Source organism: Ascaphus truei, chromosome 8 (assembly GCF_040206685.1).
Source record: "Ascaphus truei isolate aAscTru1 chromosome 8, aAscTru1.hap1, whole genome shotgun sequence".
NCBI lineage: Eukaryota > Metazoa > Chordata > Amphibia > Anura > Ascaphidae > Ascaphus > Ascaphus truei.
This window is the reverse complement of record NC_134490.1, coordinates 34,597,719-34,610,636: the sequence shown is the minus strand read 5'-3', so window position 1 is coordinate 34,610,636 and position 12,918 is coordinate 34,597,719. Positions and strand designations below refer to the sequence as shown.

Here is a 12,918-nt window from a genome sequence, read left to right as displayed (position 1 = left end):
TGCCATCTTTAATGTGCCCGCACAAAGGATTCTTTTGGAGGATTTTCCCCCAAACGCTTTTATATTAAACCCCCCCTCCCTACCACAGAGAAGGGGGCAGACAGGGAAAGGGGTAAACAATTAAAGGGCTCGAGTGGGGAGGGGGCATTTTATGTACTGAGGGAAGAGGCTGGGAATATGTAACCCCGCTATAGGGGCTAACAGAGACAGCAATAAGGGTTGGGGGTTGGGGGGGGAATAGCACTTTTTGATGGAAAATACGTGTTTTATAAGGCTCATTTAACCTTAAAGGGGACTTGACAGCACCTTGTAAATGGATGACCTGCCATATACAGCCCTGCAATGTATGGCTATGCGCTCTGCTCCCTGCTAGCGCTGGCATGTGCCACAGCGCAGTACAAAACATTCTAACAAAGGCAGGACCACTGCTTTTTTTTAAATTTTTATTTGCAAACCATGAGCCAATATTTATTTTAACCTCTTCCCTGCCAGAGGGGCCTGCAATGCCACATGGCATCAACAGGGTTAGGCGCAAGGGAGAAGTGGAGCGTACATAGATACTCGCCACCGCTCTACTGGATGACGCGTTCATTTTCGAGAGGAGGGAAGCAACGCACCTTAATACAGGATTGAAACAAATCCCCCCCAATGTTTACATGTTTTTCGGGGCAGCAGAGAGGGGACGCGTGACATCGCTCTGCGTGGCTGTCACTTTGCACTTCGGGGGTCTCTCTGCTGGGGGAGTTAATGAGGATGGTGCTAATTAGGTCATGTGACCTCTCCTGAGCCCTCACTGCTGATTGCACTTGTAAAGGAAGCTTGAATCTTAGAGAGGACTTTGTTTATTTTATGTTTGTATTTCCCCCTTCCTTTTTATTGTTATTTTGATGTGTTGGTGTCAGAGCTGGAAACGGAAACCCCTCTTATACTGCAAGAGAACAGCACCGTGCTGTGCAGGTGGCCCCCTGACAGCCCTGGCTTTATATCTAATGGAAGGTGACCTCCTGACTATATTATCAGGGACAGGTTCAGCCAGTCCTGGGTTTAAATCTAATGGAGGGTGACTTCCTGATTATATTATCAGGGACAGGTTCAGAGAGGGCTGGTTTATATCTAATGTAGAGTGATCTCCTGACAGCAGATTATTAGGGACAGGCTCAGACAGTCCTGGGTTTATAGCAAATGTAGAGTGACATCCAGACTATATTATCAGGGGCAGGCTCAGGCAGTCTGCAGTGGGAGGAACAGAAGTCCCTGTTGTCTGTGTGAGTGTCACCCTGTGGGGAGGTTAGTTAGCAGCTCTGTCCCCTTCACACTGCACATTCCACAGGAGTATCACAGCAGGACAAATCACGTCCCTGGTCCATTCTATCAGTGCTGGGGGGGCAATGGTTTTAATTTGTCAACATTAAGACCCTGTGAAGGGTTTGAGCATGATCACCCCCTTGCAGTGTAAGAGGGTCCCTTTGTCCCAATTCATTCCATAGGATTTCAGGTGGAGTGTTAGCTCTTGGGGCCAGCTCTCTCCCTGTGTCCCACTCCTGGCACTGTCCGGTTACTGCATATGCAAATCTCGTGTGCTCCTGTAAATAAACCAGGTCTTTGAGATTAGTTGTGTGTGACTTCTCACTGGGATTTTGGGGGAGGGATTGGAATTAAATTAAGAGATGTTTCAGAACAAGCACAGTATATGTATGTATATGTAATATATATATATATATATATATATATATATATATATCTGTACCTTGTTAGCCAAGCTTAATTATCAAAAACGATTAGACGATGCTATTCTGTGGTTAACGAAAGGCTTTTATTTGTGCGAGCTTTTGAGATACACTGATCTCTTCTTTCAGCGGTGTTACAATGGCTAAAGCAAGCAAGGGTTTTACTTAAAAACAGTGCATCTTGGAATGTATCTGACTGAAGCCTATCCCTCCCCCCTGTGCTGTATGCGATTTATGACTTAAGGTGTTAAATGGTCCCTGAATGTTAGTGATGTAAGAGTGTATGTGTGTAAATATAAATTTATAAAGCGCCTACAGTGTATACTGTGTAAAGCGCTGTATAAACTGTGGGCGCTTTATAAATTTATATTTACTCTCTCTTTTTCATTCATTCATTCATTCATTCATTCATTCATTCATTCAGGGACTGTTTAACACCTTAAAGCTGCAGTTCAGTCTTTTATTTTTTATTTTTTACTTCAATAGATTTCATGTGTGCAATCTCTAATTACCTAAAGAACTGTATAGCTGCAGGTCAATTCGTTCTCCATGTATTGATAGGCGAAATTTGGTGACATAATTAGTGAAGGGATCTGTTTTTCTTCTGCTTCTGTCTCTCAGTGGAAGCTCATGAATATTCATGAGCACTCCTGCACTGACGTGCTAGATGGAGGGCAGGGCTGACAAAGGGGTGTGCCAGGGCTTGTGACAGGACATGAAGGGGCAGTGCCTTAGCAAATGGCTGTTAATATAGAATACAAGAAAATTGGTCTTTCAAAGTTGTTTTTTTAAAAACAGAAAATGCTAAAAGTATTTTTTCTTACTACAGAACTGATTTATTAAAAAAAACACATGCAGGATATTGACTGAACTGCAGCTTTAAGACTTAAGTCCTAAATCGCATACAGCACAGAAGGGGGTAGGGATAGGCTTCAGTCAGATACATTCCAAGATGCATTGTTTTTAAGTAAAACCCTTGCTTGCTTTATCCATAGTAACACCGCCGGAAGAAGAGATCAGTGTATCTCAAAAGCTCGCACAAATAAAAGCATTTCGTTAGCCACAGAATGGTATCATCTATTTATTTTTGATTATATATATATATATATATAATCTCATCCTCTTCATGAATTTATATATTTGTACTATACATCTTGGCCCCTTGCAGTCGCACTCGCCAGAACACCCACCTGTCTCTGTAAATCCTTACCAGTTAGATTGTAAGCTCTTTGGGGCAGGGACTCCTATGGTTTTATGTCTGAAGCTCTTCTTCCCACTGCGTTTCGAATATTATGTTCAGGTGTATTGTAAAGCGCTATATAAATAAAGATATACATATTTATACACACTTATGTGTATACAGATCCCTTGTGTAGGGGTAAATAGGTTCAATGGGCAATAGGAATCTTTATGTCGGTTCCCCCTCATGGTTCCGTGTCTGTGTCCCTATCGTGTGACACACTTGCCAGTGGGTGTGGTTAACCACAAACTGTCCGTCCAGTTTGTCTCTCACCTCGAGGGTACTAAAAAGGAGCAAATGTCTCAATCGCTGCTGTCATCAGGATTTATTTAAGGGTTTATCCGATCCCCCACATCAATTATCTATTTATAAAAGGTTTTACCAGGAAGTAATACATTGAGCGTTACCTCTCGTTTTCATGCATGTGCTGGGCACAGAGTTCTGGTGACAAGACATGGTTGCGTTAAACGAACAGTGGTTACGTTGTGTTTCAGACATTTCATGGACAGATAGAGACAGTACAGGATTATGGGCGGATGTAACAGTTGCAGACAAGATGGAGACACCTGAAGTCTTGAAAGAACTTAGACGGGTAGCGGCTTTTGACAGTCTCTGGTAGGTTGTTCCAGTCGGGAGGTGCCCGGGAACGGAAGGAATAAACGCACAATTTAACAAAACGGAACAATCCCTCCCAAAGTAAACGGGTTCAATTATTGCCCAAAGACAGAACTTCTTCATTTTTAGATTTAATATAACAAAACGGTGTTACAGTGCTGAATAAAAGATTACAGAATAACACAGTCGCTAAAATCGGACAGGCTGTAAAAAAGGAGTCAAATGGAAAAACCTATAAAATTACCACACGAAGTCCAACAGCAGGTTCTGCAGGAGATCATGAGGAACGAAAAACAACACAATGTACCCCCCAAAAAGGTGGAAACGTTTCAGCCATTTTTTCCCTGGCACTTCTAGGTGCGGTTACCGTTTTAAATTAGTGACTCAGTGGGGGCTAGTGGAGGGAAGAAACAGATCCTGTTTAAGGATTAACCAAAGTGGTGATCCTACGACACTCACCCTCGTCTTAGATGCATCCCAGGCGTGTGGAGATTGGCAGGACATGTACATGAATGATGTAACTCCGGCACCCCTCTTCTCTTCACCTTAACATCTGCTAAGCAAGGTACCCCTGGCAAATAGAAGCCCAGGAACCATAGAGGCCAGGGAAGAGGGGTTTTTTTTTGCAGGAAAACATGTAATCTGTTGTCTGTTAATAAAATTTTTTGTAAAAGTCTCCGTGCCTGTTTCATTGTAGTCTCTAGCTCGCTGCCCGGCCCGAAAGAACCTGCAGTTGTATGGTGATGCCCTAAATAAATAGTTCAAAGCAGCGAACCAAGGGTTTCATGGAGCTGCTCTGATTCCCCAACATTCAGGGTCCCCTCGATACTGGCACCGGGCAGAACATATGCCCGCCAGGCACAAAATGGCAGTGGGGTCAGTGCTTGACAGCCAATAGAAAAGCTGCAATATCGTCTTTAAGTGAAGTCGCATGCTCTCTATTGGTGACCCTCGCCACCATATTTGTAGTTTTTCTGTGTCAAAACCAGCACACAAAAACCCTACATATATATGGAGAACTGGGGGGGGGGGGGGGTTCTCGCATGTCAGGGGAACATGGACAAGGCTTCAGGGGACTCCTTGGATCAGGTAAAATTGAAATATATATAAATTAGGGGTAGGTGTGTGGGGGGGAATGCAGCTTTAAGTTAATGAGCACCTATTTCAAATTCCTACTCCGATGTAATCCGCGTCGCCGTAAGGGAGCTACATATACGTATGCAATATAACCCTTCAGGTGCTCTTTATACTTGGCTACTAGGTCATGGGATCAGGTACTGTGGGGCCCCTAATATAGTAACTATGGCATCACATTCCTGCTCTTATCTAGGGGAGAATGCATTCTGCGCTCCGCACGTGGCCAAACATTACATGGAACGGAAGGAGGACAACTCCGTTTCAGTTCCGTCATCAGTGGCGGAGGGGTCGCATGATCCAGGGGGGGGGGGCGGAGGGGTCGCATGATCCAGGGGGGGGGTGCGGAGGGGTCGCATGATCCGGGGGGGGGGGGTGGGGAGGGGTCGCATGATCCAGGGGGAGGGGCGGAGTGGTTGCATGATCCAGGGGGGGAGGGGTGGATTGGTTGCATGATCCGTGGGGGGGGCGGAGTGGTCGCATGATCCGGGGGGGGGGGGGGCGGAGTGGTCGCATGATCCGGGGGGGGGGGGGGGCGGAGTGGTCGCATGATCCGGGGGGGGGGGGGCGGAGTGGTCGCATGATCCGGGGGGGGGGGAGGGGCGGAGTGGTCGCATGATCCGGGGGGGGGAGGGAGGGGCGGAGTGGTTGCATGATCCAGGGGGGGGGGGGGAGGGAGGGGCGGAGTGGTCGCATGATCTTAGCATAGTGCTTCCACTGCAGCCGGGGAATCTGGGTAATGACATGCAAATGAGCACACAGTATCACCTATTGCTTCTTATCCATTTTAACATGGAGCCCTATAAGCTTATGGCTGCCGTAATACACAGCTTTTCAGCACAGCCTTGGTTTATGAAGTGCAGGGACAGTAACCCTACTCACAGACAGCTCTCCCAACCTTTTGGGTCTCATCAGTGTAGATTGATATACGGCATCACCAAGAGATGTACAGAACATACATTTTAATTCATGTTAGCTGGAATTATCTAAAAAAAAAAAAAAAAATGTTCTGTCCTTTCGGTAACTTTTAGGGTTTGTTTTTTTAGGGAGATTTTATGATATGATCTTGAAGCTTTCCCCAACCCAGACCAGCCTCGCTCACAGTGACCCCTCTGGGTACCCGGGAGACGTCGCTTCCCCCCCTCTGTCCGTTTCATAGAAACAGTTCCTGAGAAAACTAACAGGTATTTCCCTAATTGCTCGATCACCTGGGCCTGCCACTTCAGCCACGCAAAACCTTAGCTTTGGGATTTAACCCCTTCAGTGCCCGACAGATATACAGCGTACCTCACTAAAGGTGGCCTCCCTTGGGGGGTTCCTCTGACGTTTACACATCAACGGAAGCAATCAGGATAACGATCCCGTGACTGCTACTGGAGGAGGGTCGGTGGTCACGGGGTGGCCGGACCCTCCGGTTCTGAGGGGGTTAAAGCTTTTATAAAAACACACACTTGGCACAACGTTTAACCCCTTGCTTGACATCCTTCACACAAAATGCAATATGTAGACCGTCCTCATGTCACCTTGTGGTGCCCTGTGTCAGTGTCCCCCTGCCTTTCTCCATGTCCCCCGACGCAGTGGACGGTGCCTCTTTCTCTGCCCGTGGCTGTGACATGGGCAGGGTCAGGGGATGAGTGCCCATCCTAAGCCGCCTATTTCTCAAGGTGCAGCAGATTCCGGACGATTAGACACTCAGATTAACACTAAACCTGTGAGCGGCAAATCCGACTAAAGACCAATTAGAGGCTGCGATCGGCAGATCTCGTTAAGAGCCTCGCAAGCAATTATCAAGAAATTAGGGCAGGGTGCTGCGCACGAGGAGTGTAAGGTCAGGACTGGAATAGCAGAGGGGCTAGATGGAGGGGCAGAGAGTTGTGCGTATATTCAATGTAGCCTTTTAAGACGCGCATTCTGCTTTCTGCAGAGATTCCAGCCTTCCTCTTTATATCTGGCCGCAGGCTGCTGACTGCCACCTCAATTTGTGTTTATAGTTTTTCTCCTAGCCACATACAAAATGGCGCTCATACCTGGCAGGAGCGAGAGCATGAAATGCTTCTTCTTCTGCGTCCACGCTAGCGCTGAGCGCCCGGCGCTTGCCGAGTTTACTTATTGGAATCTTAATACTCACGTCCCCGCTCACGCGTGGGCACGCACACTCTCCCAAGCTTGGCGCGTGGGGAGACAAAAAAAAAGAAGAGAGTTTGAAGCGCACTCAACATGTCCCCCACGCGCGCGCTTGCAAAATAGACAGGACACCCGGCGCTCATGCTTGCAGAGTTGGTGATGTCACCGCTCTCCAGCATGAGCGCGGTCAGCACCAGCGGGGACACAGCCTCAGGTGTTTTAGCAAAGCTGGTCCATCTGGCTGTGAAGAGGGTTAATGGGGATGGGGGGGTGTCTTTAAAACTCACAATAATATATAGGGAGAAGGCTGGGCCCCAACACTGCAGAATAGACTTATTTGGTTGGAATAGTGGGGTATACAATTATTTTGTAGGGTTTAGAAAATCCCAAGGAGTCCCCAGAATATGGGTGACACACCATGCAAAGCCTCATACCTCCCCAGAAAAGGTGTATACATCCACTGTTCTTCTGCAATGGGCGCAAGATAACCCACGCACCTACTGTCCGAGGTTATATGTATGGGGGCAACCGGTGCCAGGGCCAGAGCAATGGTATAGGAAGGGGTCTGCGCCCCCCTGTCCGGTGTGCTGGAGGGTCCACGAGGGGGCAGAGTCGGGGGATGTTGGATGGGGAGTATGAAGAGGGGCAGCAGACACAAAATCTTTGATGAAAGCAACGCAGGCCGTAGAGAGGAAAGTGAGATGGGTAGCCAAAGACAGAGGAGACCCTGTGAGAGAGAAAGGGAGAGGAAGAGAGGGGGAAGGATGGAGAGGAGAGAGAGTGTTACATGTCGAGTTATCACATATGGGGGTGTCACAGTTTGGAAGGGGGGTCACATTTTGGGGGGGTCACATGATTGCGTTTCACACGTTAGGGTGTAACCTAAGTGGGTGTCATACGGGGTTGCCCCGGCAGTCTCTGACCTGCGGATGCGCCTCCTCGCCCTGCGCCGGTGGTAGTCTCCCCGAGAGAAGTCCTCCAAATTGGCAGGATGCACGGCCCAGTAATGTCCCTTCCCGTTATCGCTGCGCCCGGCCTTGATGAAGCACTCGTTGAGGGACAAGTTGTGACGCACACTGTTCCTCCAGCTCTTATCCTGACAAGAGAGGCACACAATGATGTGTAGTTGTGTTGATGTGTACAAGGTAAGTAGCTGTGTGCGTGTTTGTATGTGCGGTTGTGTAGTAGGGGTAAGTATCCATGACCCACTGGTAGAGGTTACTCTGTGATCTGTAGTTGTGTAGATGTTGTTCACCTCATTGTGGCTGTAGGGTTAAGTATCCATGATCCAGTGGTAGAGGTTACTCAAAAATGTGTAGTTGTGTACCTGGTTATGGTAGGTCTCTATGATCCATAGGTAGATCTCACTCTATGTGTAATTGTATAGATTTTGTAACGTTGTGATGATGCTGTGTACTAGTGGTTGTTTTAGTATGGGTAGATCTCCAAGATCCAATTTTATATATAATTTAGTAATGTGTAGTTGTATAGTAATGTTGATGTTGTGTACCTGGTTGTGGTAGTAGGGATAAGTCTCCATAATCCACTGGTAGATGTCACTCAGCTGCAGTCTCTTCTCAGGGGCGGACAGGATAGCTCTTGAGATCAGAGCGATGTATGACTGATTGGGCTTCTCCGAGGTCACGGTCCGGTCTACTGATTGCCCGCTTACAGGGGCCCCCAGCCTGTCTTCTGATTGACTGCTCTCTGGCAGGGTCTGTGGGATTTGTTGACTCGCATGTTGGCCCACAGGAGCTCGTCCCAGCAGTGAGTCAATCAGGAAGGAGGCTCCAGGAGCACGAGCAGCAGAGGGCATCCTGTGTCCCAGGACTAGAGGAATAACACTCGGCCACTTCCCTTTGTTTCGCCTCTTTTTTGGTTTGGTCTTTCTGCTGTAATCGCTCACACTTTTACACTGCTGTGTCTTCCTCTCCTTGGCGGTCTCTGCCTCTTCCTCCCTGGCTGTCTCTCGCTCTAATGAGTGCACATTACTAGTTCTGCTAATTGTGTGTCTGTTTATCCGGTGAAGCTTCTGTTATCTGTGCGGATTTACACCTTAATCCTGCAAATAACGTGATTAATCCACATGCCAAACACATAGCCACTCGCCAAACACACGGCAAAGCAAACACACAGCCACATGCCAACACGGCAAAGCATCTACCCAAACACAATGACATGCCAACGAAACATGGGGAGGATGTTGATCCACGGAGATATCTGATTGCCATTATTGGAGTCAGGAAGGAATTGAATTTTCCCCGTATGGCATACGATTGGATGATGTTTCACCGGGTTTTTTTGTTTGCCTTCCTGTGGATCAAAATACTGTAAATACAAATATAGGATACATTTAACATAGGTTGAACTCGATGGACTTTTATTCAACCTCATGTCTTTTGTTCAACCTCATCCACTATATAACTATGTAACCCATAATGTGCTTCATCTAAGCACAAGCACTGCGCTAAATACACACCTCTGGACACAGCACAGCCGTGCCAGTGCACTGCCTGGCTGACTCGTCTGGCAGGAAAAGGGTTGTATTATCTAATGCAGTGGTGGCCAACTCCAGTCTTGAAGGGCCATCAACAGGTCAGGTTTTCAGGATATCCCTGCTTCAGTATAAATGGCTCAGTTGTTGACTATGAAAATGTTTTTTCTCCTCGTATCCCAGAAAAAAAAGAGATGGCAAGCAGCTGTGGATTACATGCGGACGTCATCAATTTAGAAGTAACATTTTCCGGGCAAGTTTGATCAACCCAGGAGAGACAGTGATCCCTTACCCAAGAATTTCACATCATCAATGTGAGGGGTTGCCAAGCTTTTCCAGATCACAGATTCACCCCCCCCCCCCCCCCCAATTCCGCTCAGCTTAATAAATACTCATCGTATTATCTTCTCAAGGCACTCTCACAAGAACTGCAGTGCAAACATTACAACATATACTGCAGAGTGAAGCACAAGTGCCAGCCCCGAACAGAGATACCGCTATAGAGAGAGACATGGGGGGGATGGGCTGCACGCTCTGAGAATAAATATCATAATCGCAGAAATAAAACTCCACCAATGATGAGAATTGTACTGTACAAATATCAATTTATTAATCATGAATGACCTCATATGGAACTCAGTCATGAAAAATATCATAAAATACAATAAAAACAAATTACAATGAAAAAAACAATTCACCCCATTAATATATACTAAATTTGAAAAGAAACCCACATAGAATATTTAGATAATTTGGGTAAATATTTTTTCTTTGTGCTCCGATTGTCCAGGATCTGCACCATCAGAACAAACAGCCACTACAGAATCAAGTTATGTATTCCAACTACAGGAAGAAGAAGAAGAAAGAAGAAGATGATGATGATGATGATGATGATGTTAAGGTGTGTGAACACATCTTTGATGACCCGAAACAGAGTACCTGGCGAGTTGGCACCATAGGATGAAATAGACTTTCATAAAGGGGAGGAACAAGAAACAAATAACAAACTAGACAGAATAGATAAGAATGGGGAAATAGCTAGTTCTCATGGAGGTAGAGTGGGGGGAAGTGGTAGTTTGGCAAGCCGGGAGGTACCCATATTAAACACAAATAATACTAGTAAACTTCTAAAGACTAAATCCAATAGGAGCAGGTAGGCAGGAGCAGGTAGGCAGGAGCAGGTAGGCAGGAGCAGGTAGGCAGGAGCAGGTAGGCAGGAGCAGGTAGGCAGGAGCAGGTAGGCAGGAGCAGATAACAGCTGCACAGACTGGAAAAAACCTTAAATGCATTCTTGCTAAGGCTATGGCCCCAGTGTTGACTGCTGCACGTGCGTCTGGTGTCCTGGCGGCGCGCGCACAGCCAGCAGCCGTGATCTGCGGTCTGTAGGGACGATGGGAGGCACGGGGTCGTGGCCAAAATGGGGGGGGGGGCGCTGCCATGACGGGGGGTGTGGCCATGGCGGGGCATATCTGCCCTGGCATTGGCTGCCCACGGAGGACGTGACCACGTCACGGCACGGGCTGACAACATTCTTGTCTTCCCTGCCTGCGTACGCGTCACAGCGCTTTGCGCGCCCACACACGGCCACTGGGGCCTGTCCCATAGAGGGTTGTGCTGTGGTGTGTGGCGCGCACGCCGCAGCAAGCGGCCACTGGGGACCTGGCCTAATGCAAGAGGCCAGACAGATAAAATGGGGGAGCTTGAATTATTAGCTACAAGGGAGCAGTATGACAGCACAGGTATGACAGCACAGGTATGACAGCACAGGTATGACAGCACAGGCATTACTGACACATGGTGGGATGAAACTTATGACTGGGCAGTTAATTTACAGGCTTATTCCCTTTTTCGGAGGGATCAAGCAAATAGAAGAGGTGGTGGAGTATGTTTATGTTACCCCTCTTTCTGTCTCCTTAGACTGACTTCTATCCGCTAAGGTGGGGGGTCCAAGTCCTACTCCCCATTATAACAGTCCTATCTCCCATTCTGGGCACGTGGACCAAAGGTCAGACAATAGGACACGACGCTAGGCCTTGAATAACAAGACGTATTTTTATAAACCTCTTTTTACCACAGATATACAGACATAACCGTGATCCTCAAATTGGAAGATCATGTACATACGGTATTATTACTGTATTTATAAAACACTGCGCGGTCGTGTACCAATGTCTCTACCAAGCACCACAACCACCCCGTGTTATGAGGGGCCTGTGTTGGTGCCGACACAATGTTGGAGCTCTTAGTGACTGAATGTAACCATAGTAGGCCCGTTCTTCGCAAAGCCTTCAGTACCCTTGTCTGTTTTTGAGGATCCCCTTGTTCTTTAATAATGACAACGGTAACCTGATTGGTTGTTGATTGTCTCAGCTCGCTCTCTCTCTCTCTCTCTCTGCCACTGCTTTCATCCCTAGGCATCTCTCTGCTTCTGTATGTCCTACTGGGCCGCCTTGCAGGATGAACTGACGCGAGTCTCAGCCATTCTATCATGAGATCACTCCCCACGCTCTCCCAGCTTCTTTTATAGGCTCCTCTCTCCATAGTCCTGCCTCTTCCACAGCCTTTACTAGTGTGTTTGGACATCTTTTTTGAAAGGAAAGGTATACAGATATATGCCAAATAAGTAAACATGGAAAGGATTCTGATTCAGGGAGAAATCTGATTCCAAATAATGTCAGTCAGTCAGGAATTAATTTTTTCCCGTATGTGATATCATTGGGTGATGTTTCACCAGGGTTTTTTTTTGTTTGCCTTCCTGTGGATCAAAATACTAAGATAAGATAGTAGCAAGACATTTAAAAAAAAATAATCCATGGTGGCAGTACTGAGGGATTATTATGTTGGTATTGACAGAATACATACAAATATTAGGAGGCAATATAGACAAAATTGTTGCAATTAGAACAGAGATTAATTTATACAGTGGAACCAAGGAGCACTTTTAATATGAAATACATTTAAGAACTTTTTTTTTATGAATTAGGGTGGTGCAGATCTTGGAAACATTAGTAGCATTGAAGGGGAATAGGAGACTTTGATTTGCTAAATATATAAGTCCTAGCAGGTGGGACCTCAGAAAACCCTGATGAAGCCGCCCATGTGACTGTGAAACGCGCATTGGTATATATCAATGGTGTACATCACAAGAAGGCTTCGAGGCTAGGAGAGAAAATGCATGCAACGTTTGATACAGTGAGTCTCTTTTCCAACAAAAACAAGTAAAGCATTGCGACAAGACGAATGAATATTGTAGGACAACATGAATATAGACTGATGAAAATTCAAGGCGATTGGTATCTAATGGGAGGAAACGAGCAACATTGTTTGTGTGTAAACTCAAGCAGATATGCATCCAAAGAGAAAGGAGATATGCCAGCGTTATTCCACCAGTGCACTTATTGACCTGTGAACTTAAGTAATAATCCCCTCAGAACGGGGCATTACTGGCCAATAATGCCCTGGCTGGAAGAGTTGAAGGCCCGAGGTGAAGCCGAGGGACTTTAACCCAGCCAGGGCATTATTGGGCAGTAATGCCCTGTTCTGAGGGGATTATTACTATTATAGGCTAAATGTAGGCTTTTTCA

The 12,918-nt window shown here is 46.7% G+C and overlaps 1 protein-coding gene across 1 annotated transcript; it reads right to left on the bottom strand.

Annotated features, from left to right (window-relative positions):
- Positions 1 to 5,364: 5,364 nt before the first annotated feature.
- Positions 5,365 to 8,876, bottom strand: LOC142501428 (forkhead box protein L2-like). The gene is made up of 3 exons (XM_075611333.1): positions 8,351 to 8,876; positions 7,764 to 7,936; positions 5,365 to 7,567 (listed from the first exon to the last, which is right to left on the bottom strand). Exons 1-3 carry the CDS (start codon positions 8,654 to 8,656, stop codon positions 7,351 to 7,353), a joined length of 696 nt encoding a protein of 231 aa, XP_075467448.1. The 5' UTR covers positions 8,657 to 8,876; the 3' UTR covers positions 5,365 to 7,350.
- Between the last annotated feature and the right edge of the window lie 4,042 nt (positions 8,877 to 12,918).